This window comes from Ursus americanus, chromosome 26, assembly GCF_024610735.1.
Source record: "Ursus americanus isolate L20-20 chromosome 26, mUrsAme1.1.p, whole genome shotgun sequence".
Classification (NCBI taxonomy): domain Eukaryota; kingdom Metazoa; phylum Chordata; class Mammalia; order Carnivora; family Ursidae; genus Ursus; species Ursus americanus.
The window spans coordinates 12106363-12130985 of NC_142152.1; the positions used below are offsets into that span (position 1 = coordinate 12106363).

Here is a 24623-nt window from a genome sequence, read left to right on the forward strand (position 1 = left end):
AAGTGTCAAGAGTATCATTAACATGAATGTATTTAATAAACTACAATTTCATTAGCCACATTTCAAAAGTATTTAGATAGGGATTTACCTTGAACTCTCATGTCTATTTGACTATTATAAAATGAACTGAAAATATTAGGATTTGTTTTTTGAGGTAGAATGATAAAGGAAATTTGTTTCCAGGGCTCGCTTCTTCCTGAAAATAAAGTATCATTTTTTTCTCATTTCCATGATATTCTTCAGTCTGGTTTGAAACTTCCAGTTCAAAACCACTTACCTGATTGTGAGAAGAGAGGTTACTTTGAATAAAGTAGAATTTGACATACATTCTTTATCAAAGAACTTGGTGAGAGTCCTCTGTTTATCTTCCACAGCATTTTCCTCTATCATTTCTACTCTAAAACATTACTGCTGGGGGTGATAATTATTCTTAAAGTATGAGCATAAATCATATTATCTGGGCTAGAAAATAGAAACTTATAATAAGGGAAATGAAACTTATAAATGACCTGACAAACTGGTGATCTGGAATCTAAAACCTTTTCAGTTTAGATTCAGTTTCACCTTTAGATTCTGTTAATTTTTTTATTTTTTTAATCTTAGGAATGATTATTCTTCTTAACCAGGTTAAATAAATGTACACAGAGATGATCACATGCGCTTATATATGCAAAATGGAAAGTTATAGTTTTGATGTGTTATGATTTTAACTGTAGATCTACTATAATAAAAACCACATTTTTTACTTGGATGTGAGTATGCGTAGTTTGAAGATTAAATGTACTTATTAATCATTGCTTTGACAGCAGCAGTGTTCAGTTAAAATTCTTGATATTGTCATATAATTTATATAGTATTCTTTCCAAAGCTGTTAATTCACTTTTAACAGTTATCATGACTATTGTTCTGGAGAAGGGTTATCTTTCTTTCTTATATGATAAGCTTTTTTAATGTTACTGAAATTTTTGAAAGCCGGCCTTCTTTCATGTTCCTCCAGATTTTCCCAGCAGACTGTGGTGTAGGTGTACAGAATAAGGAAGGTTACTAAATTATTTGTTCTTTTGATAGTTTTCAGCTAACATCTCCAAAATGTCATAATAAGAAATCAGATAAGAAACTATATATTCTTTGATGACCCAAGACATTCTTTTGCTTAAAAAAAAGAAAAAAAATTGTAGGGCACCTGGGTGGCTCAGTCAGTCAGTTAAGTGTCTGCCTTCGGCTCAGGTCATGATTTAGGGGTCCTGGGATTGAGCCCTGCATTGGGCTCCGTACTTGGTGGGGAGCCTGCTTCTCCCTCTCTCTCAAATAAAGAAATAAAATATTTTTAAAATAAATAAATAAATAAATAAATGTAGCTTAATATTTGTGATTATTTTCTCTCTTAGGACTTACTGTATTCTAGTATATTGAGTTTTCCAAGCATGGTCCTGTGTAAACATTTAACTTCATTATGTAGAATTTTATTAAATTTTTTGTAGACCAGTCATCCTAGTAAGCTCAGCAGCATAATTCATGAAAAGAAGGTGTAATCATATTCTTTATAATCTTTATAAAATTTTAGGGATGTACCATAAAGATATTCCACAGTGTTCTGTGCTGTTGTACAATACAACACAGTACAAGTGTTAATAGGTAACATTTATTGAGCCCCTACTATTTTGGAGCATTTAGTCTTCAAAATGAATCTTTGTGGTACTATTGTTTTTGTATGTTTGTTTTTTCTCTTTCTTGGAGATATGATGGAAAAATCTTACAGGTACACATGGAAAAGTAAGACATGATCACAGTTTGTGGTACACTTGTTATTTTCATGGTACAGGTAAGGAAACAGGGGCTTAGGTTAAATAACTTCAGAGTCACACAGCTAGTAGGACCCTGATCAAGGTCTGTCTTACTCTAAAACCACTGTAGTGTACCTAACCATATGTGGAACATAAGAAACAGGCAGAGGACGTTAGAGGAAGGGAGGGAAAACAGAACGCGAAGTCATCAGAGAGGGAGAAAAGCCTGGAGAGACTCTTAACTCTAGGAAACAAACTGAGGGTTGTTGGAAGGGATGGGGGTGGGGAGATGGGGTAATTGGGTGATGGCCATTAAGGAGGGCACGTGATGTGATGAGCACTGGGTGTCATACGAAGATGATCAATAAAAAAAATAAAGATCACCGTGATAAAAAAATAAAATAAAACCACTGTAGTGCACCTAACCAGCAGTTGAAAGGGCACTGATTTAAATGATCTTTACAGCGATGGTAATGATTAATTCATCTAATTTATCCATCCTTCCTGGAACGATGTATATACCAGAGTAGTTTGGCTTGGGACAAAGGGCATGATAATGTAACAAGCTTTCTTCGAAGGCCTAGGAACTCTTTATACTTATCTTAAAACAGCTGAGGATATTTGGCTCTAGATTACTGACCAATATGGATGACTAAATCAGGGTAACATTGATCAGAGATTTACAACCCATGCCACCTCACAGTAAATTTATTCTTAATAGGTTTTATTTTATTCTGGTAACTAACAGAAAGGAAGAATAATCAACACATGGACTCCCAATTCCAGCTGCACTGCTTATTAGCTTTGTAACTTTGAACAGTGCTTAACCTCTCTGAACTTCCATTTCCTTGTCTATAGGAATACCTCCTTTTTCATGATTATTGTGAGTTGTGAATGAAATAATTCTGTTAAATGGTAAACACAGTGCCTTGAAGATAATGGGAGTAACATATATGATAATAGCTGTTATAACTGTATTTTCATTTTCATTATTCATGTTAGAACAAACAAGAACAGGGAATAAATTTTTTTAAAAACTTGTTTTGCAAACTTGAGTACTTTGGAAATAAGCAGCTTAGTGATAAGCATTCAGACAGACTAATATGCCCTATCCTTACATGAGAAACATTATAGTCATAGCAATTTGCCAGTTTGTTTAATTTCAAAGAGTTCTATTATGAATATAAGTGTATGTTTCTACTTTTAGATATGTCTGCATACACACACAAGCACACACACACACTTTTTGGGGAGAAGAGACTATATGTATGCATCTATTAAATCTAGATTAATTTAGCTTTTAGTGTTTTTGTTTGGTAGAAGTCTTATCCTCATTTCTTAGTTTATCGTCATCATTGAATTGTCATAGAAAATAATGTTGTGTTTCCGTAGTAGTACACTTATTTATTTCAAAGACTAAACTATTGTTTGCAATTTTTTACAAGCCTCTGAACATAAAACTTAATATTTGCTTGAGCTCTTTTTCACCTTATAAATGAGAAATAAGCAAAAACACAGTCATCACCACTAGTAAACAGAAAATATGATTTTCAGAATATGCTGCCCACTCTAGTATCAGGCATATAAATAAGATAATCATTTTTATAAAAAGAAATTGGAGGAAGAGGGGAAAAAAGATATCCTAAACTTATTGAGAAAACTTGCAGTTTCCTCCTTTCCATGCATGCTTTTAACAGCATTTCTTTTAAGCATTTTTTTAAAAATTGAAAGTGTGCCTGAAAGGAGACAAAAAATTACCCTTTTAGATTTTATTTTCCAAAGCATAATTTTATTTACTTTTTAAATTTTTTATTTTTATTTTAAGATTTTATTTATTTATTTGACAGGGAGCACAAGCAGGGGGAGTGGCAGGCAGAGGGAGAGAGGGCAGTAGGTTCCCCATGGAGCAGAGAGCCGGAAGAAATGGGGCTCCATCCCAGGACTCTGGGATCATGACCTGAGTCAAGGCAGATGCTTAACTGATTGAGCCACCAAGGCGCCCCTAATTTTATTTACTTTAATATATTCTAGTTTGATATGAGTATTTTCTGAAATGTTCTAAATTCTTACTCATGCTAGGGAATGGCTGGTACAGGGTTGTAATTAAGCTACTCAAGTTTGGGCCTGTGTCATATAAAGGCCTGACCCACTACCTTGTAGGAAGTCTGTGTTTAGAAGAATTTGAGGATACACTTCTGGGCCAGACATCCAGAGATACTCTGTGGTTTGCAAGGTTGCCAGGTCTCTTTTTTCAACATTTTGTCCTAGGGGTTCTGCTTTACTTAGTAATCTGGTAATTGTTATAGTGTTACCATTTTACTCTACCTTCAAACCTTGCATCTAAAAGATCCATAGTAGCATGATTTGGCAGGCAACCAAGGTCTTTCCATTTCTTAATAAAACCATTCACTACTTTCCTAATTTGTAAGAAGAGACTTCCAATAATAGTTTATCAGGTCTACTTAGTATATAAGCTTTGACAAAAATTCAGTAGTCTGTAAATCCTCTGCCCGGAAGATATTCTCACCAAAGATTCTTGCCCTTTGAGGACATGAAGAAAATTAGCTTTGAGGACGTGAAGAAAATTGAGAATGTTGGAATGTCCAAATTTTTTACAACAACCTGTATTTTGAGCATTTTCTTACATTAAAAGTGTTCATTCTTAATGAAAAGCATGAATTTGGAAAAACAACAACAACAAAAAAAACAAAAACAAGTGCGGCAACTGGATTTTTGATAAAGTAATTGGATTTTCCATTTACTCATATTTCAATTTCACAAGTGCTTTACTTTTACTTCTCACTGATTTTTCGTTTCTCACTGTAGCTGGCTACAAACAGAGCTTTGTTGTTTTCCCTTCCTTTACCACCATCTTCTTTTTCCCCTTGGCTCTGATAAATAGTGATTTGTTTGTTTGTTTGCCAGTTCATTTATTCAAAAAATATTTATGAAGCATTTAAGGTGTGTTAGAGAATGTGTCAGATGCTAGATATAAAATAGTGCCCTCACAGATTTGAATGTAGCAGAGAGGAGAAACAAGCTTTTACTTTAAATATGTGGTTATAGAAACAACAAAAATCACCATCAGTAGGGGATGGGTTAAATAGATTATGATGTTTCTATAAAATGAATGTTTTGTAGCTGTGTGTGTGTGTGTGTGTGTGTAAACATTTTTAGAAAAATGCCTAAGACATTGCCAACAGTGATTGCCTCTACTGAGGGTCCATGGGGACTGGACTTGTTATTCATTATATATAATCTTGTACCTTAAAAAAGAAATAAACCTCTATTCATGTACTATATTTTCAAAGAAACTTTAAGATTTAAGAAAAATTCACAGTACAATGAATAAGCAAATAAGCAATTACACTTTTCTAAAAAAAAAAAAATCTGGAGGTAAAACCTTCAATTTTTAAAACAATCACTCATTACCTTAATTTGTATATTTTGTCCAAAATGCCTTCTTTTAACAGGGGTGCTGTTGTCACTTTGAAGTGAGCAGGGACAACTCTCAGTCTGAATTGTTGTGTTTTAGGCTGTTGGATGATGAAAGAATGGTCTAATTTACACTTTCTATTTCACTTGTCAAAATAAACTTGGTCACAGATTTCCTTGGGGAATTGAGCCTGAGACCTCTATTTAATGTTGATATTATAGTATCACAGAGCTGAATTTGGATACAGATTATCCCATGTGATTATTCTGTTAAAACTGATGTGGTTGTTTGACCCTTCTACTTCTTCTTGGGTTCCATTTCTAATTTTTGCACATTAGGTAAAATGGATAGGAAAGCAGTTCATTTCAATAAAATGGTATTTTCTCTCAATAGAGAGAGGGCCTGGCTCTTCCATCTAATTTGACAGACCCTTGGCAAAGCTTGACATTTGAATAAATGTAATTATTTTTTTGTGCTTTTGCTGGGAATATTTTAGTCCCATGAAATTCTAACTGAAAAAATATTGAGCATCTGTGAGTTATTGAGTGTAATACCAGTTTTCAGCCAATTTATTTCATATTTATAAATGGTCCAAATTTATGTTAGTCTTAGTGGTTTATTGATAGGGTGCCACTATTTTAGATTCTCTTTATAGACTGTGTTCTTTCTTTTTTTGTTTTTAATTCTTTTTATTTTAGGAGCTCTCATATAGGAATGATGAAAGTTTAGGTAGATAGTGAATAACTATGTTGGTTAATCTCCAACTATGTTGGTTAATCTCCTTTAAATAAAGGACATTCCACTTGATATTTTTATAGCAGTATTCTAATATGCAGTATTGCATGATGCTGGAAGTTGAGAGTTAAATAGCAGTAATGATGAACATCTTACCAATGTTTATCTAGTTTTTTCATTAAGGGATGTCTCTGCAATTAATTAAAGAGTATTTTTAATACATACATATAGCTCAGAAAATAATGTAATTCCTTGTCTCTGTCACTCCTATTGAATAAATGTCGACATTTCACTTCAGATTGTTAGAAAAAGTACAGATAATACTCCCTTCCTCAATCCCATTTTCATTCCTCCCTTCCCAGAGGTAATCACTGTTCTGAGTGTCATATATACCTTCTGTCCATACTTTTATTCTTTTATTATTTATCTGTATGAAAGCATGTTGTATGTGTTTTAAAGATTTATATGAATGTTTCATACTACATATATATGTATTCTGTGGCTTCTTTCATTCAACATTGTGATACTTGTGCAGGATTTTGCATAGGTCATTCTTGGAGATATACCCATTACTCTGTTGATGAATAGAAAGTACCTTCTTTTGTTCATATGCTAAAGTCTCTCTAGGGTGATTGCCTGGAAGGACATATCCTGAGTCTTAATATTTGGGCATCCTTGACTTTGAAGTAACTTCATGGTTATTTTATAAATGGATTGTTCTACTTATACCACTCTACATTTATTATATGTTACAGGCTGGGCTGTGTCACCCCTGCCCCTCAGATTTGTATGTTGAAGCCATATCCCCCAATAGTTCAGAATGTGATTGTATTTGGAGTAGGGCTTTTAAAGAGGTTATTAGTTAAAATGAAGCCATTAGGAGTGTCCTTAAAACAATCTAACTAGTGTGCTTGTAAGAAGAGGATACTTGGATACACAAAAAGATATCAGGGAGTCACTCACACCGAAGAAAGACCATGTGAACACACATGAGAAGGTGGCTCTCTACAAGCCAAAGAAAAAGGCCTCAGAAGAAACCAAACCCTGATTTTGGACTTTTAACCTTCATAACTGTGGGAAAATAAGTTTCTTTTGTTTAAGCCACCGGTTCATTGTATTTTGTTATGACAGCCCTAGCAAACTAATACAGTAGTTCCAAATACTGCCCGATGTCCTCACCAGTGTTCAGTATCACACTTTTTAATTGTTCTCAGTTGAATAGGTGAGAAATGGTATCTCTGTTTTAATTTGAATATCCTAATTAGTAAAATTTTAGAGTTGATCACTTCTCAGGAGTATTAATCAGTAACGTCCTTTTCTATGCACATTTCTTTGCACATTTTTCTATTAGATTTTTTCTTTATATAACCTAGATAATAGGTATTTTCCATTCTCTTCTGTACATCTATGACTTGCATATAAACTATTGAGAGCAGTCAGATTTATCAATGTTTTTATGGTTTGGACTTTTAAAATCTTTTTTCTTTTTTTTAATTTTATTTATTAGAGAGAGACAGTGAGCTCGTGTATGTGCATGAGTGGGGGCGGGAGAGGCAGAGGGAGAAGCTAACTCCCCGATGAGCAGGGATTTTTTTTTTCCCTCCAGGTGGGGCTTATCCCAGGACTCTGGGATCATGACCTGAACCTGAACCTAAGGCAGACGCTCAACCGACTGAGCCACCCAGGTGCCCCCGGACTTTTAAAATCGTATTTTTAAAATTCTTCTCTTTCCCAAGATCTTGAAGAATGTAAAATTTCTTCTAAAAATTTAAAGTTTTAATTGTTGGATTATTTTTCACATTTTCCAGGTAGGAAGCCAGATATTTCAGTCATCATTTATTGAGTAATTTATCTTTTCCCTAGTAATTTAGAATGATCCCTCTGTCATACATGCTGGGATCTATTTCTAGGTACTTTATTCTGTTCCATTAGTCTGTTTATCTGACCTTATGCCAATACCACACTGTTTTAATGTTTTAATTATTATTTTGCAAAATTACCTAGTCTATTTGAGACATTTGGTTTTTCATATGAATTTTAGGATCACCTTGTCAAATTCAATTAAATTTTTTTGGTAGTTTTTTATGAGAATTGCATCTAATACATAAATCAATTTGGGGAACAATTACTTCCTCAGAAAATGCGTGGGGTTTTTTTCCCCATACAAATCATGTCGCTCTTTTGTTAGATTTATTCCTTAGTACTTGATTGTTTTTTAGTTACTATTTTAAATGTGGTATTTTTTAAAGATACATTTTGTAATTTGTGCTTATTGTTGTTTAGGAACATTAAACTATTTTTTATACCTTCATATTGTATCTAGCAAATCCTCTGAACTCTTCTGGTATAATTAATTTGTAGATTATTTTGGATTTTCTGCATTAGAGATCATATCATCTGTGAATGCTTCTTTTCTCTACTTGTCTTACTTCCTTCTTACTACCTTGGCTAAGACTTCCAGCACAGTGGTGCATAGAAGCAGTGAAGGGCAGACATTCCTTCTTTTGTTCTTAACATTAAAAAGAATACTTTGATTATTTGATCCATGGAATGTGATATTTACTATGAATTTATGATAGAGGACACCTTATCAAGTTAAGGAATTTACCTACCATTTCTTGTTCAGAATTTTATAATGAGTAAATTTTAGAATTTGTTGAACAGGTTTTTTTTTTTTTCCTGGTTCTTTTGAGCTCGTAATTTTATTTGCTTTAATTGTTAATGCAATGAATTTACATGAATAGCTTTTCTAATCATTAATCTGTTATTCTTGGATGAAGTATGTATAGTCATGATGTGATGTTAAATACATTGCTGTATTTGTTAATATATCATTTCAGATTTTGAAAATAAGTTTTAAATTGAGTTGGCTTTATTTTCCTTTTCTTGATCTTTATACTCCTTTTATATCAACCTTATACTAATCTCAGGAATGGAATTTTAGAGAATCCTCTCTTAATATAATCCATAGAAAACTTCAATTCAGTTAACTGTTTTATGAAGATTTTTATAACTCATATAAAAATGTGTAGGGGCACCTGGGTGGCTCTGTAGGTTAAGGGTCTGCCTTCAGCTCCTGTTGTGATCCCAGCATCCCGGGATCAAGTCCTTCACCAGGCTCCCTGCTCTGCGGGGAACCTTCTTCTCCCTCTGCCTCTCTTTCTGTCTCTCATAAATGAATAAATAAATGCCTGGACCTAGAGTTTTTTTTTTTTAATTCGGTAGGTTTTTGGTTAGTGATTCAATATCTGTTTCTTTTTTAATCTATTTGGTAATTTAATTTCTTCTAGAAATTATTTACTTTTTCCATGTTTTTAAGTTAAGTGCCTGAAAATGTTTATAGTATTTTGTGATGAATTTTAACATTCCTGATCTGTGTTTATCATTCTCTTTTCATTCCTAATATTGTTTATTTGTACTTAGGTCCTGGTTCACTGCTTACTAGAATACATTTGTGTTTTTCGAAATATTCTTTTTTTTTTTTTTTAAAGATTTTATTTATTTATTTGACAGAGATAGAGACAGCCAGCGAGAGAGGGAACACAAGCAGGGGGAGTGGGAGAGGAAGAAGCAGGCTCATAGCAGAAGAGCCCGATGTGGGGCTCGATCCCACAACGCCCTGAGCCGAAGGCAGACGCTTAACCCCTGTGCCACCCAGGCGCCCCGTGTTTTTCGAAATATTCTTAAGCTTTGTTCTGGGGTGCAATTGAGTTACTTGATAGTAACTTTGGGGTCTTCCCTTTAAGAAATGTTAGGCAGGACCCAAGTAATGTTTAGTCTGTGGCTAATTCCCCCACTAACTGATACCAAATCCTCTGAACAATATCCCCAGTGCCCCATGAATTACGAGGTTTTTCAGTTTAGCTGATAAGATCAGGAACTGTTCCCAACCCTGTATGAATGCCAGGCACTGATTTCATTAATTCTTTTAGGGAATTATTTTCTCAGCCTTCAGCAGTTTCTTTACATACTGTGCTGATTGTCAAGTAGTACCTATGCATATCTCTGGAGTTTTCTCCCAGTTCACCTCTCTCTTCTATGGTATTTTGGTCATCCAAACTCTAGCTGTCTTAGTTTTTTTAGACACAGCTTCATCACTTCAGAAAATTTACCAGGCTCCACCTGAATTCTCCTTTTCTGTAGTCAGGAATCTCTCTCAAGGCAGTAAACTGGGGCAGTAGAAGGGCTGTCATCATTTGTATTCCTTCTCTGGGAGTCACTGCCCTTTAATTGTCTGATTCCAGTGTTTTTTCAACTTTATTGGGATATAACTGTGTAAGGTTAGGGTGTACAACATGGTTTGATACATATCTATATTATGAAATGATTACCACTAAAAGATTAGTTAACACAACCATCTCAACACATAATTACCATTTTTTTTTGTAGTGAGAACATTGACGGTCTATTCTCTTTGAAATTTTCAAGTATACAATACAGTATTGTTAACTGTAGTCACTATGCTGTACATTAAATTCCCCAGAATTTATTCATCTTAGAATCATAAGTTTATACCCTTTGACCAACATCTCCCCATTTTCTCCACCCCTCAGCCCTTGGCAACTACCAGTCTACTCTCCATTTCTCTGAGTTTGTAATTTTTATATTTCACATAAAAGTGTGGTTGTACAGCATCTGTCTTTTTCTGTCTTAGTTCATTTTGCATAATGCCCTCAAGGTTCATGTGTGTTGTTGCAAGTGGCAGGATTTCCACCTTTGTTAGGGCTGAATAATATACCTCTGTGTGTGTGTGTGTGTGTGTGTGTGTGTGTGTGTGTGTACACCCAATGCCAACACACACACACCCCGTATATACCATATATTCTTTATCTAGTCATCCATCAATAGACACTTAGGTTTTTCTCATGCTTTGGGTATTGTGAATAATGATGCGTTTAACATGGAAATGCAGATAGTTCTTTGAGATACTGATTTTATTTCCTTTGGATATATACCCAGTAGGATTACTGGATCATATGGTAGTCCTGTTTTTAAATTTGTAAGGAATGTCCATACTGTTCTCCATAGAGACTGAATCAATTTACATTCCTACCAGTAGTGTAAACGTTTCCCTTTTCTCCACATCCTTACTAGCTCTTGTTATTTCTTTTCTATTTGATGACAACCATTCTTACAGGTGTGAGGTAGTATCTCATTGTGGTTTTCATTTGCATTTTCCTGATGATTAGTGATGCTGATCATCTTGCATGTACCTTTGCAAATGTTAGCCATTTATATGTTGACTTTAGAAAAATGTGTATTTGGGTCCTTTACTAATTTTTTAATTAGATGATATTTTTTTCAGTTTTTGCTACTGAGTTGCATTTTATAGATATTTGATATTAGCCCCTTATCGGATATATGGTTTGCAAATATTTTCTCCCATTCAATAGATTGCCTTTTCATTCTGTTGATCATTTTGTTTGCTGTGCAAATGCTTCTTAATTTGATGTAGTCCCAGTTGTTGGTTTTTGCTTTTGTTGCTTATGCTTTTGCTGTCATGTCCAAAAAATCATTGCTAAGACCAGTGTCAGGTTTTTCTTTATGTTTCCTTCTAGAGTTTTATGGTTTTGGTCTTTCACTTAAGTTTTTAATCCATTTTGAGTTAAATTTTATGAGTGGTGGTAAGATGAGGTTGAATTTCATTCTTTTGCATATGATTATCCAGTTTTCCCAGCATCATTTCTTGAAGAGAACTATCCTTTCCACATTAAGTATTCCTGGCTCCCTTGTTAAATATTAGTTCACTCTATGTGCAAGGCTTTATTTCTGAGCTCTTGATTCTGTTCCATTGGTCTGTATCTGGTTTTTTATGCCATGCCATACTGCTTTATATTCTACAGCTTTGCAATAGAGTTTGAAATGAGGAAGTGTGATGCCTCCAACTTTGTTCTTTCTTAGTATTGCTTTGTCTATTCAGTGTCTTTTGTGTTTCCATATAGATTTTAGGATTTTTTTTATTTCTGTGAAAAATGTCATTGGAATTATGGCAGGAATTGTGTTGAATCTATAGATAGCTTGGGTAGTATGGATATTTTACAATGTTAATTTTTCTGATTTAAGAACATGAGTATTTTTCTTTTTTAATATTTTTTTAAAGATTTTTATTCATTTATTTGACAGAGAGAGAGACAGCCAGCGAGAGAGGGAACACAGCAGGGGGAGTGGGAGAGTAAGAAGCAGGCTCTCAGCAGAGGAGCCTGATGCGGGGTTCGATCCCAGAATGCTGGCATCACACCCTGAGCTGAAGGCAGATGTTTAACGACTGAGCCACCCAGGCGCCCCTATTTCTATCTTTTTTCATCAAAGTCTTATAGTTTTCAGTGTACAAATCTTTTACCCCTCCTTTTATTCCTAAGTATTTTTTTTTTTTTGGTGCTATTATGAGTGGATTTTTAAAAATTTCTTTTTCAGGTGTTTCATTATTAGTGTATAGAAATGTAATTGATTTTTGTATGTTTCTTTTGTATCCTGCTACTTTACTGAATTTATTGATTTGTTCTAACAATTTTTTTTGTGGAGTCCTTAGGATTTTTTATATACAAGGTTATATCATCTGCAAACAAAGACAGTTTTACTCTTTCCTTTCTGAATTGGGTGCTTTTTATTTCTTTTTCTTGCCTGATTATTCTGGCTATGAGTTCCAGTACTGTGTTTAATAGGAGTAGTTAGAGTGGGCTCCTTTGTGTTGTTCCTGATTTTAAAAGGAAAAGCTTTCAACCTTTTACAATTGAGTCTGTTAGCTGTAGGCTTATGATATATGGCCTCTTATGTAGAGGTACATTCCTTCTATACCCACTTTGTTGAGACATTTTATCATGAAAGAATGTTGAATTTTATCAAATGCTTTTTCAGAATCTATTGAGATAATCATATGATTATTATAGTTTGTTCTATAATGTGATATATCAGACTTAATAACATATATTGAACCATCCTTGCATCCTAGGAATGAATCCCACTTGTCATGGTATACATTATCCTTTTAATGTGCTGCTTAATTTGGTTTGCTAGTATTTTGTTGAGAATTTTTTTATCTATATATATATCAAGGATATTAGCTTGTAATTTTCTTTCCTTGTAGTGTCCTTATGTGGCTCTGGTAGCAGGGTAATGCTGGCCTTGCAAAATGAATTTGGAAGTCTTCCCTTTCTTCAGTTTTCTGGAACAGTTTGAAAAGGATTGGCATTAATTTTTTTTTTTTTAATGTTTTGTAGAATTTGCCCTTGAAGCTGTCTGGTACTGAACTTTTCTTTGTTGGGAGATTTTTGGTTACTTGCTCAATATTCTTATTCATTATTAGTGTATTCAGATTTTTTAATTTCTTGCTAGATTGTATGTTTTTAGGAATTTACTCATTTCTCCTAGGTGGTCCAATTTGTTGGCATATAATTATTCATAATCTCTTACAATTCTTTGAATTTCTGTGGTATCAATTATAATGTCTTCTCTTTCATCTCTAATTGTTTTTAAGGTTTCAAATGTATTTTATTTCTTCAATCATGCCGTATTTTAATGGGTCCACAGTACTTTTGGCATCAGTTATGAGTTGGTTTTGAAGTAATTCAGTAATACACCAGCTGGGATGATTATTGATCTCTCCATTCCTTTGGGTTGACTCTGCCAACAGGAGACAGGTTCCATTCTATTCCAGTTTGTGTTGCTGTATATGTCCATACAGCAACACAGAAAGTGGCTCTACTAGCTAATACAGCATTGCCATATTTGTCGTGGAAATCAGGTGTCCCTTTCGGGTGGCTCTATCTTGCCATTGTTTGCTGAGTGCTTTGAACTTGGAGACAACTTAGAGCATTTTTGGCCACGGGAAACATCATGAAGCTGAAGACAAAACGGTGGCAACTGCAGCTATTGGTTTGCTACAACTTCGTGCCAAGTCTCCTTGCAAAGAGCCCTAAAAAACCTCTAATTTTTTTTTTGTCTTTTTTTTTTCTTGGTAAATCTAGCTAAAGGTTCATTGGTTTTGCTTATCTTTCAAAAAAACCGACTTAGTTTCATTAAGCTGTCTTATTTTCCTCTTCTTCATTTTATTTTCTTTCTGCTCATATTTTTGTTATTTCCTTCCTTCGGCTTATTTGGATTTAGTTTGTTCTTTTTCCATTTCCTTAAAATATAAATTTAGATTGTTTATTTGAATGTCTAATTTCCTAATGTAAGTATTTATCACTATCAACTTCCGTCTTAAATCTGCTTTTCTGTATCCCCTATGTATGTTGGTTTTCCATTTTCATTTGTTTCAAGATTTTATTTCCTTTTTGTTTTTTTCTTGGCCCATTCTTTGCTCAAGAGTCTGGTTTTTTATTTCTATATATTTGTGGATTTTGCTTTTTTTCTCTTGTTAACTAGTTCTTGTTTCATACCATTTGGTCAGGAAAGAAGATACTTGGTATGATTTCAATCTTCTAAATTTGCTAAGAGATTTCTTGTGACCTAAAATATGATCTGTCCTGGAGACTGTTCCATATGTGCTTGAATGTGTATTCTGCTGCTGTTGGTTGGAATGTTCTGTATGTGTCTATGAGGTCCATTTTGTATAAAGTATAGTTTGAATCCAGTATTCCCGTATTAATTTTGTTTGGATGATCAGTCCATTGTTGGAGGTTGGGTCCCCACAATAGTAGTAGAACCTGCTGTTATTATTGTCTGTTTCTTCCTTCAGATCTGATAATAGTTGCTTAGTATATTTAGGTGCTCTAATGTTAGGTACGTATATGTTTATAATTGATATGTACTCTTGGGGGACTGACATCTTTATCATTCTATAATGAACTTCTTTGTCTTTTTTTACAGTTTTTGGCTTAAAGTCTATTTTGTCTGGTATAAGTATAGTTACCCCTGCTCTCTTTTGTTACCATTTTCATGGAATATCATTTTTCATCCTTTCACTGGAAGTCTGTATCTGTCCTTAAAGCTGATGTAAATATCATAAGCAGCATATACTTAGATCTTGTTTTTTTTAGCCATTCAGTCACTCTATTCCTTTCGATTGGAGATTTTAATCCATTTACACTTAAAGTACTTACCGATAGGTAAACAATAATGCCATCATACTAATTATTTTCTGGATGTTTTGTAGCTTTTCCCTTCTTTCTTCCTTTCTTGCTATCTTCCTTTGTGATTGATGATTTTACTTGGTAGTATTCTTTGATTCTGTTCTCTTTATCTTTTGTGCATCTACTGTTGGTTTTGTTTTGTGGTTACCATGAGAGTTACATGAAACATCTTATAGATATAACAGTCTATTTTAAGCTGATTACAATCTAACTTTGATCATAGACAAAAACCTCTACCCTTTTACTCTCTCCCCACATTTTATGCTTTGATGTCACAGTTATATCTTTTTATATGGCATAGGGGTTAACAAATAATTGTAGTTATAGTCAGTCTTTTAACTTTTATACCAGAATGAAATGATTAAAACACTACCATATTACAGTACGGTGGTGTTCTGAATTTGGTTATATACTTTCCTTTACTACTGTGTTTTATATTTTTATATGTTTTCATGTTACTAATCAGCATCTTTTCATTTCAGCTTAAAGAACTTTTAGCATTTCTTATAAGGCTGATCTGGTGGTGATGACCTCCCTCAACTTTTGTTGTTGTTGGAAATTCTTTATCTCTACTTTGTTTTTGAAGGAGAGCATGTCAGATACAGTGTTCTTGATTGGTAGTATTTTTCTTACAGCACTTTGAATATATTATCCCACTCCCTCCTGACCTGCAAGGTTTCTGCTGAGAAAGCCACTAATAGCCTCATGGAGGGTCCCTTGTATGTGAGGATTTTTTTTTTCTCTTGCTGCTTTTAAATTTTTCTGTCTTTGATTTTAGATAGTTTTATTATAATGTGCCTTAGAGAAGATTTTTTGGGGTTGAAACTTTTCAGGGACGTTCAGACTGCATGAAATGATGTCCAAATCTCTCAGTAGATTTGGGAAGTTGTATCTTTAAATAAGCTTTCTTCCCCTTTCTCTTTTTCTTTTCCTTCTGGGACTCCAATAACTATAGATTGTTTCTCTTATGGAATCCCATAATTCATATAGTCTTTTTCACTTTCTAAAATTCTTTCTTCTTGCTCTTTTGACTGGATAATTTCAAATGATCTGCTTTAAATTCACTAATTTTTTCTGCTGCTTGGTCAGATCTATTTTTGAAGCTCTCTATTGAATTCTTCAGTTCAGTTATTGTATTTTCCAGCTCTAGAATTGTTTTATTTTATTTTTTTTTACAGTTTCTGTTTCTTTGTTGAGCCTCCCATTTTGTTCATGTATTGTTTTTCTAATTTTGTTTAGCTGCTTATCTGTATTTTGTAGTTACCAAATTCCTTTAAAAGGATTGTTCTGAATTCTTTTTTAGATATTTAATAGATCCTTTTTTTAATTTTTAATTTTTTATTTGTTTTTTATCTTTATTTCTTTAAGGTTCGTTATTAAAGCTTTTTTAGTTTCTTTTGGTGGGGTCATGCTTACTTGATTCTTCCTGATCCTCATATTCTTATGTTGGTATTTGCTCATTTGAGGAAGCAGTTTCTTTTCCAGCCTTTTTAGGTTTGCTTTGGCAGGGAAAGACATTCACCATTCAGCTCAGCTGAGGCTTCTGCAAGCAGCTGCTAGGAGCTTCTGGCAAGCAGTGCTTGCTCTCAGGGTCTCTAGTTGGGTGGGGCCGATGTCTGTGTTCTAAGGTTGTTTGGGGATACTGCCAGTGTTCTGTAGTCTGTTGGGTCTGATGGCTGGGCTCTGCATTCAAGCATAAACGCTGGCTTGTATCTGTGTTCAGGTAGAGCTACTTGCTGGGCTTTGCAGTCACATAAGGTTGCACAGGTTGCAGGTTATGTTTCCTGGCAGGGTGGTATTTCTGGTTGCACTCTGAGACTGGGCAAGCCCACATGCTGAACTCCGAAATTTGCTTCTAGTCAGTTGGAGTCCCCAAGTCGTGCCCCCTTGCTTGATGGTGCCATTGGCTGGACTCTACATTCAATTAAGGCTATACACAGGGCTTTGCAATCAGATGGGAATTCAAGCTGTGTTCCTTGATCTGATGGGGCTGTAGGCTGTACCCCAAGTTGGATGGAGCTGCAGGCTAGGCTCTACAATTGAGCAGGCTACTGGCTGTGCTCTGCTGTTTGACAGTGTCTCTTGCTGGGCTTCCTATTTGGGAAGGACTACCAGCTGTACCCCACAGTTGGATGGGACTGGGTGCTCCATGGTCAGGCAGGGTTACCTTATGGGCTCACTGGTCAGGTGGAGCCACAGGCTATGCTTTGTGATTAGGTGGGGTGACTGGCTGTGCATTCTGTCTGGGTGAGTCTGCAAGCTATGCCCAGCAATTGGATGGAGCTGTAGGGTGTCTGTGCGGCTGGATGGAGCTGTCAGGTTGAGCTCCAGAGCTGACCAGGGTCTCTGGCTGGGAATCTTGTGAGGCAGGGCTGGAAGCTATGCTCAACAGTAGGGTGGTGCTGCTGGGGTTAGCTCCCTACCTGAATGGAGCTGTAGAATGGGCTCTGTGGCTGCCTGGGATCCATGGCCACGATTCCCTGTCAGGAGCTGCTGGAGGCTATGGAGGCTATACTTAGCAGTTTAATGGGGCTTCTGACTTGCTTCACTGCCTAGGTAGGCCACAGGATGTATTGTATGCTGCCCATGGCTGCCTGGCATCTTTGGTCAGGCTTCCTTGTTGGGTGGGGCTGGAGACTATGCTCAGCAGTTAGGTGTGGCCATTGACTGCTTTAGTGGGCCATGGGATGTGATGCATAGGCCCAGCAGCTTAGGGCAGGCTTCCTGCTTAAGTGGAATGGAGGCTATGCTCAGCATTTATCAGGGCTGCTGACTTGCTTCTTGTGTAGGTGGGGCTCCTCACCAAGGTATCCCTTTGGCTGGGGACCCAAACCAAGTAGAACTGCCATTTAAGCTCCCTAGCCAGTGGGAGGCACTGGCTCAGCTCTGCAAATGATCAGAGCCAGGATCTGGGATCTCTGCTCAGGCCCCACAACTAACAGGAATGCAGTTGGCCAAGATCTGCACACTTGTTGCTATGAGTCCGTTTCCCCCTTCTCTATCTGTAGCTGATTCTCCCAGTATTCTCTGTGAGGCATTTCTTAAGTGGAGCTCCCAGGACGCATCAGGTATGCTAGGGAAGCTTGATGTCCACCTTGCACTCTTCCTTTTCTCACTGGAGAAACTGTAGGACCAGGGGGACCCCCTTGTGTAGCACTGCACTGACCTGGGGAAGGAACAATGCAGTCAAAGTGAAACTGTTCCTCTTAACCTTATTCTAATGAGGTTTTTCTTGGTTTTTGTGGCTCAAGTGGATGCTTCAGCCTCACCACCATGTTCTTGGATCCTCACAAGTATCTTGTCTATAGATAGTTACTAGTTGCCCTTTCCCTGAAGGGGACAGAAGTTGGGAACCACCTATTTTGCCATCTTTCTAGTGGGTATCTCCTGATTCCAGTTTTATTAAATCATTGTTTCATACATTTTGTCTGGGTTTTCAGTTGTTTCAGGCATTTTGGTAAATCTAATCTCTGTTGCTTCATCTTGGCCAGAAGATGTCCTATATATCTTTTGCATAGTGAGTATGATTAAAAAAAAAAAACAAAACACCTCAAACCCCAAATATTCAGATAATGTCCTTGCAGATTGACTCTTCTGGATGGGTTTTGGAAAGAATAGTCCTTATTGTGTACTTTTTTTACATTGGCTCCTCCATTACTTTTATCTACAGTTTATCCAAGTTGGGTTTGATTATTATATATTATAGTGTAATATAAATTACTAATTCATGTATGTTTTATTAAAATTAGATTGGATTTAGTACTTAACTGAAATCTGAAATGATTTTATGCTGTTTTTTTCTTGCCTATTTTACACTAATGTTTTTCCATCAATATATGCAGAAATGAGATAAAAAGCAGAACCTAGACATATCTTTGTATTGTCTGAAATGTTATGTCATTAAGGTATGTTCTGGAAAAGGACATTCTTGTCCTATGGCATAGTGCTGTCAAAATTAATTCCAAGAGGTAGTAGTTTTATTCTGTTTTCAAATTATTTCCTAGAAATCAGCCATCTAATTCGGAAAGAGATTAAGAGGCAAATTTTAAAAACTATATACCAGGAAATGCCTCATTTATGAGTGTATGCACATTTGAGCTTATAAATTGGGTAATTGTGCACCTAATAACTCTATTTATTTTATCATTATTCACTTTGTAGGTATACGAATGAAGGCTTTGTAATTCAAATTTTGTAGCCTGGGATACTCATGATTAGAGAATGGTTATTTTTCATGCTGCTGTTCAGTGTTAATGCATACAAGTACAGAATACCTCATTTACTCTGGTAGGGCTATACCAAGAGCTTCTTTACTAAACATGTATTCTGAAGTGGTATAGGTAACTAATAGTTCATTTGGCTTCCTCTGCTATATAAAAAAGTGTTTGAAAAGGTACAAAAGATCTGTATTGGAGTCTTTGCATCAAAGGACTGAGTTGACATCTGAATTTAAGTTCTGCCAAGTGTATTTTAAAAATTATTTCCTTAAAATGATTGTGATGAGAATAGATACCCAGATATTTTGAGATTATAGCTCATCTCTAAAATGACTGAGCCTGGATACAATAGTCCTGATAGTTTATTGCCAAATACTGTGCTAAGTACTTTTATAGATTTTGGAAGAAAAATCAGCCATTTATTTAATCTTCACAATAATTATGCAAATACATATATACAGATGGATGTATGGATTTATATGTGTATGTGTGTTAGTTTTCTGTTGCTGCTGTAACAGATACCACAAACTTTGTGGCTCAAAACAATGGAAATTTATTCTCTTACAGTTTGGGAGCCAGAAGTCTGAAGTGAGTTTTACTGGGCCAAAACCAGTGTCAGCATATTTCCACTGAGAAGCTCTAGGGGAGAATCTGTTTCCTTGCTTTTCCCAGCTTCTAAAGTTGCATTCCTCATATTTGTTGCTCATGACCCCATCCCCCATCTTTAAAGCTAATAGCAACACCATCATCTCCTCTTTTGCAGTAAAATCTCCCTCTGCCTCCCTCTTTTAAGAACCTTTGTGATTACAGTTAGGGTCCACCTGGATAATCCAAGACCATCTCCCCCATCTCAAGATCCTTAACTTAATTATTCACATATTTAAAGTTTCTTTTGCCGTCTAAGGTAGCATTTATAGGTTCCAGGATTGGGATGTAGATGTCTTTTTTGGCCAAAATAGAGTACAGAATATTGCCAAAGTCCTATAAAAACAAAACAGTCCTGTTTGGAAGTTGTACAGATAGGTTGATAATATAAGCAAGAGATCCTCCGCCATGTTCCAACATTTTATATTGTTGACTGATATTTTGCATTTCTGATAGAAACAAACAGGACATTAATCTTCAATTTTTTTTTCCAATATACTCCATCTCCTAGTCTTGTCTTACCCTTCTATAAAACCAATACTTAATAACCTAAGGTCATGAGTTCATGAATTGGAGCACAGATTTAGATAGCCTGATATTGTGATTAATTCAGAAATAATTTGTATTTGTTATTTGAACACAGGCACATGTTCAGATAAATGCTTTATTTCCCCTAAGCCTTTTTGTCACCCTCTCCTTTACCTTTGTTGCTCTTGACACTAATGAAGAATTGACCACTTTGCTACTGATGGTGTTTTTCTAAGTAATATGATGAGAGTTTTTAGGACACAGTCCTAAAGGTTCCTTTATTCCTAGAAGATCATAGATCTCTGAGCTAGATTATTTTTTTCTGTTTTTGTTCAGTATCATTCCATTGTTTATCCTTTATCCTACACCTTTGAAGAGAAAATTTTATTTTGTACTTCTAATATATGGTTTGTGACTTCTAGAGTTACCAAGAAATATGTTGTAGCAAAGTAAGCATTAATTTTGTTGCATAATTTATAAGCTAAATGTTTACTTTTTTTTTTTAACTACAGAATACCAGAAGGTCCCATTGATCAGGGGCCAGCTTCAGGAAGGGTTCGTGCTTTAGAAGAACAACTTTTGAAGGCCAAAGAACAGATTGAAAATTATAAGAAACAAACTAGAAATGGTAGGTGATTATACAGTGTTTTTCCTATTTAATATGTTGATATTACCACAAGTAATTAAAAATTTTCTTTTATCAAAATGTTGGGAATATTGATACTATTTATTCTTTGCAGGTCTGGGGAAGGATCATGAAATCCTAAGGAGGAGGATTGAAAATGGAGCTAAAGAGCTCTGGTTTTTTCTACAAAGTGAATTGAAGAAATTAAAGAATTTAGAAGGAAATGTACTCCAAAGACATGCAGATGAATTTCTGTCAGATTTGGGACATCATGAAAGGTGCTATTCTTTTTTTACATTTCATTTGGCCTTTGGTAAAGATTATAATCTAAGAATATAAACTGGAACTTTTGTTAATTTCCCTGCTGAATGGTAAGTGATACCTACCATATTTAAGAGAAGGGTACCTGAGGTTTCAAGGACAATAATTCCCAAATGTAGTTCATCAGCTAAAACATACCACTGGAAAATATTATTTAAAATGTATTTCTAGAAATCTTTATATAAACCCTAAGTAAACTCTGAAGGTAGTGGTGTCAGCCAGTAATACATTAAAATATCTTCCTGTAAATTTCCTTCATATACAATCAATAATTGGAGTATGCATTTTTACATTACTGTACATTGGAACTCATACTGAGGCTGGCAGTTATGTTTCTAATGCAAACATTAAGAATTTTAAAATAGCACCTTTTTAGGGTTTCTGAATAAAGGTTAACAGGTTTTTTATAAAAGTGTGCATTCTTTTAATTATTTTTCTACTTAGTTGGTAGAAAGAAGAATCTGAAATCTGTTAAATTTATTTCTCCTGTTTGCACATTCCTGAAAATATGCAGTTTATCTTCCATAGAAAAGAAAACATTTTGGTACTGGTGTATTCATGCAGAACACAGTGTATCTGAGAATCATTATAAATAAAATGAAACCTGTCCTTAGGTCTGTTATATATACAAGTCTATATTCCCAGTAGGATTCTGATGGCAATTACTGTCTCATTAGTGAACAGTAAAAGAAAAATTGTTGTATTAACACAGCCTACCACTGTGAAGAAGAAAAGAATTCCTCCACAACCAAGGGATTCATATATATTAACATCATTAGCAATTGTACGGATTTTGAAATATTGTTCTATTTTAAGTGAAATTACAAATAAAATCCATCAGTTTAGTGGAATCATTTTAGCATTAATCTACAGAAGTAAGCATAAATTTCAAGAGGCATTCAGTAGTCCCTTTGAAAGTTTTCGCCATACTTAGACCATTAGACCAAATGCTGACTAATTCCATTCTTATTGCTTCTCTACCCTAAAGCTGATTCTGGGCATCATGATTCTGCTAATTGGAGCTGTGTGCTTGTGTGCTTTGCTTATCACCGTTTTACAGGAAAATGTAGATCTGAAAAGGATTTGAGTTGGGTAGACTATGTGGTATTTAAAGGAGAATTGGGGCTATTGAATTCTTAGTGTTTAATTTTAAAGTTTGATTTAATTAAAGTACTTGAGAATTTAATCTTCAGGTCTTTTCTAAATTAAAATTATTATTTAAAGAATTATTTTGTGCATGTATTTTGTGACTGTGTGTATAAATGGAAAAATTTGTACAAATGTACAAATGTAAAAAGTATTGGGCCCTAAAGTTGATGTAAATCAATGTTAAATTTTTTGTAAGTTGAATTTTGTTTTAAATATATTATGATTCCTGACACTACCTTTTAGTATATGTTAAATAATAATATTTAACTGAAGACAAAAATGGAAAGGTACCCAGGGTACCCCAGTCAATTTCTTTTGCTATCTTAAGCAGAAATTCTAAGGAACTTGGGATGCAACTTCACAGGGTAGTAATTTAACTTCAGGCAGCTGTATTAGAATGCAGTGATACAATAATGAGCAAAGCATAGCCAGACACTGGAGAAATAACCCTAAAGTTATGAATGTACAAGTAGGGAGGATTTGTATGTATGCAGAATAGGCCATCTTACTAATAATTTTCAAGATTTTTAAGTGTAAGAATTAAAATTAAAACAGACTTTTGTGTTTGCCTCTGGTGATTTTTACACTACACAAAAATCCTCATTTCATTTTTACAGTTGCCCAAATATAGTGTATAGGTTGTCTCTGGACTAAAAGTCTATGTTCTCTGAGAAATCAGTTAGAGGTTAAGCCTATCAGTGTTTTTGTTCAGCTTTCTCTATGAATCACTCTTGTCATTTTTTGGTTCAGAAAGACATCAATTACAGGTAACAAATTCATGGGCTTTTGTTTTTTCAAAAGGGTTTTTTTTCTTTCTTAAAACTTGGTTCTGATAGAAACACTGATCCTCCCTTTCTAAATGAGTTTTATTGTGACATAATTTATATACAATAAAATGTATGTATTTTAGTCTGCAGTTCTGTGAGTTTTGACAAATGCTTGTAGTTTTGTTACCCCCACCACCACCACAATCAAGATACAGAACACTGCTACTACCCTGAGAAATTTGCTCATGCTCCTTTGTAGTCAGCACCTCCTCAAGCCCAGTCCCTGGCAGTCGTTAGGTCTGTTTCCCGTACCTATAATTTTGCCTCTTCCAGAATTTTGTGTAAATGCAATCATTATATTATGTAGCTTTTTGAGTGTGGTTTCTTTCACTTGGCATAATGCATCTGCGATTCACCCATGTTGTTTTGTGCATTGGTAGTTCATTCTTTTTATTGCTAAGTAATATCCCACTGTATGGATATACCACCAATAGTTTATCCATTCACCAGTTGAAGGACAGTTGGGTTGTTTACATGTTTTGGTGATTGTGCATAAAGCCACTACAAACATTAACATGCATGTTTCTGCAGAAACATGTTTTCATTGCTTTTGGATTAAATATCTAGAGCCGGATTTGTGGGACATGTTGAGAGTCTCTTTAATTTATAAGACATTGCCAAACTAGATTTTCAAGTGATGATTTCATTCTAGCAATTGCATATTACCATACTTTGTAGTAATACAGTCAAATTTACCTGCTGCTTTTGACATCATCAATCATGAATTGACTGTGGCCTCTTTGAAATAGTGAGAGGGAGATTAACTTTAGAGTGATTATTTTTGTCATTGTGATGTTATTATTTGTGTAGTAGTATAGGCTCAGGGCTTGGAAATATAACTATATATGTCTGTCCCTCTGGAGATATCATGGAAAATTCTGCCTTATCACTGTCTTAGGTTGCCCAGAGACATATTTAACTTAATCACTGTTGCTTTGGTTCTTTTTGCATTCCTTATATTGCCAGACACCAATGTTAATGAAATAGTTCCTGGAGCTACTTCTTTCTGATTTTAGATTATAGCAATTATTAAACTTCAGACTGAAGGACAGGAGGGTTTATAGGGTTAGCTGAAATTACTGAGAAATAATCTGGTGAAGCAGCAATCTCATTGCTCTGGCCTGGTCTGCATCATCTCATTATCAATAATATATAAAACAGCTTTGGTAAGATGTTTCCCAAATGATAAATGGTACTTATGGCTAATTATGCTGATTGACTGTTTGATACGGTGTATAGGGGATTATGACTCAGATAAGGGGTGCAATATCTGCTTATAGGGAAA

General features: G+C 35.0%; 1 protein-coding gene and 1 pseudogene across 2 annotated transcripts in view; one reads left to right on the plus strand and one right to left on the minus strand.

Moving 5' to 3' along the window:
* FUT8 (fucosyltransferase 8) overlaps window positions 1-24623 on the plus strand; it is a 150781-nt gene that overhangs the window by 35783 nt on the left and 90375 nt on the right. Inside the window, exons 2-4 of one of the 2 annotated variants that reach the window (XM_087856020.1) lie at window positions 20929-21044; window positions 21157-21319; window positions 22011-22106. In XM_087856020.1, the coding sequence (XP_087712146.1) occupies window positions 20929-21044; window positions 21157-21319; window positions 22011-22106 (375 nt within the window). The remainder of the gene's footprint in view (window positions 1-20928; window positions 21045-21156; window positions 21320-22010; window positions 22107-24623) is intronic. The other variant, XM_045810445.2, reaches the window with a different exon arrangement.
* LOC123800650 (cytochrome c oxidase subunit 7B, mitochondrial pseudogene) lies at window positions 13545-13790 on the minus strand (annotated as a pseudogene).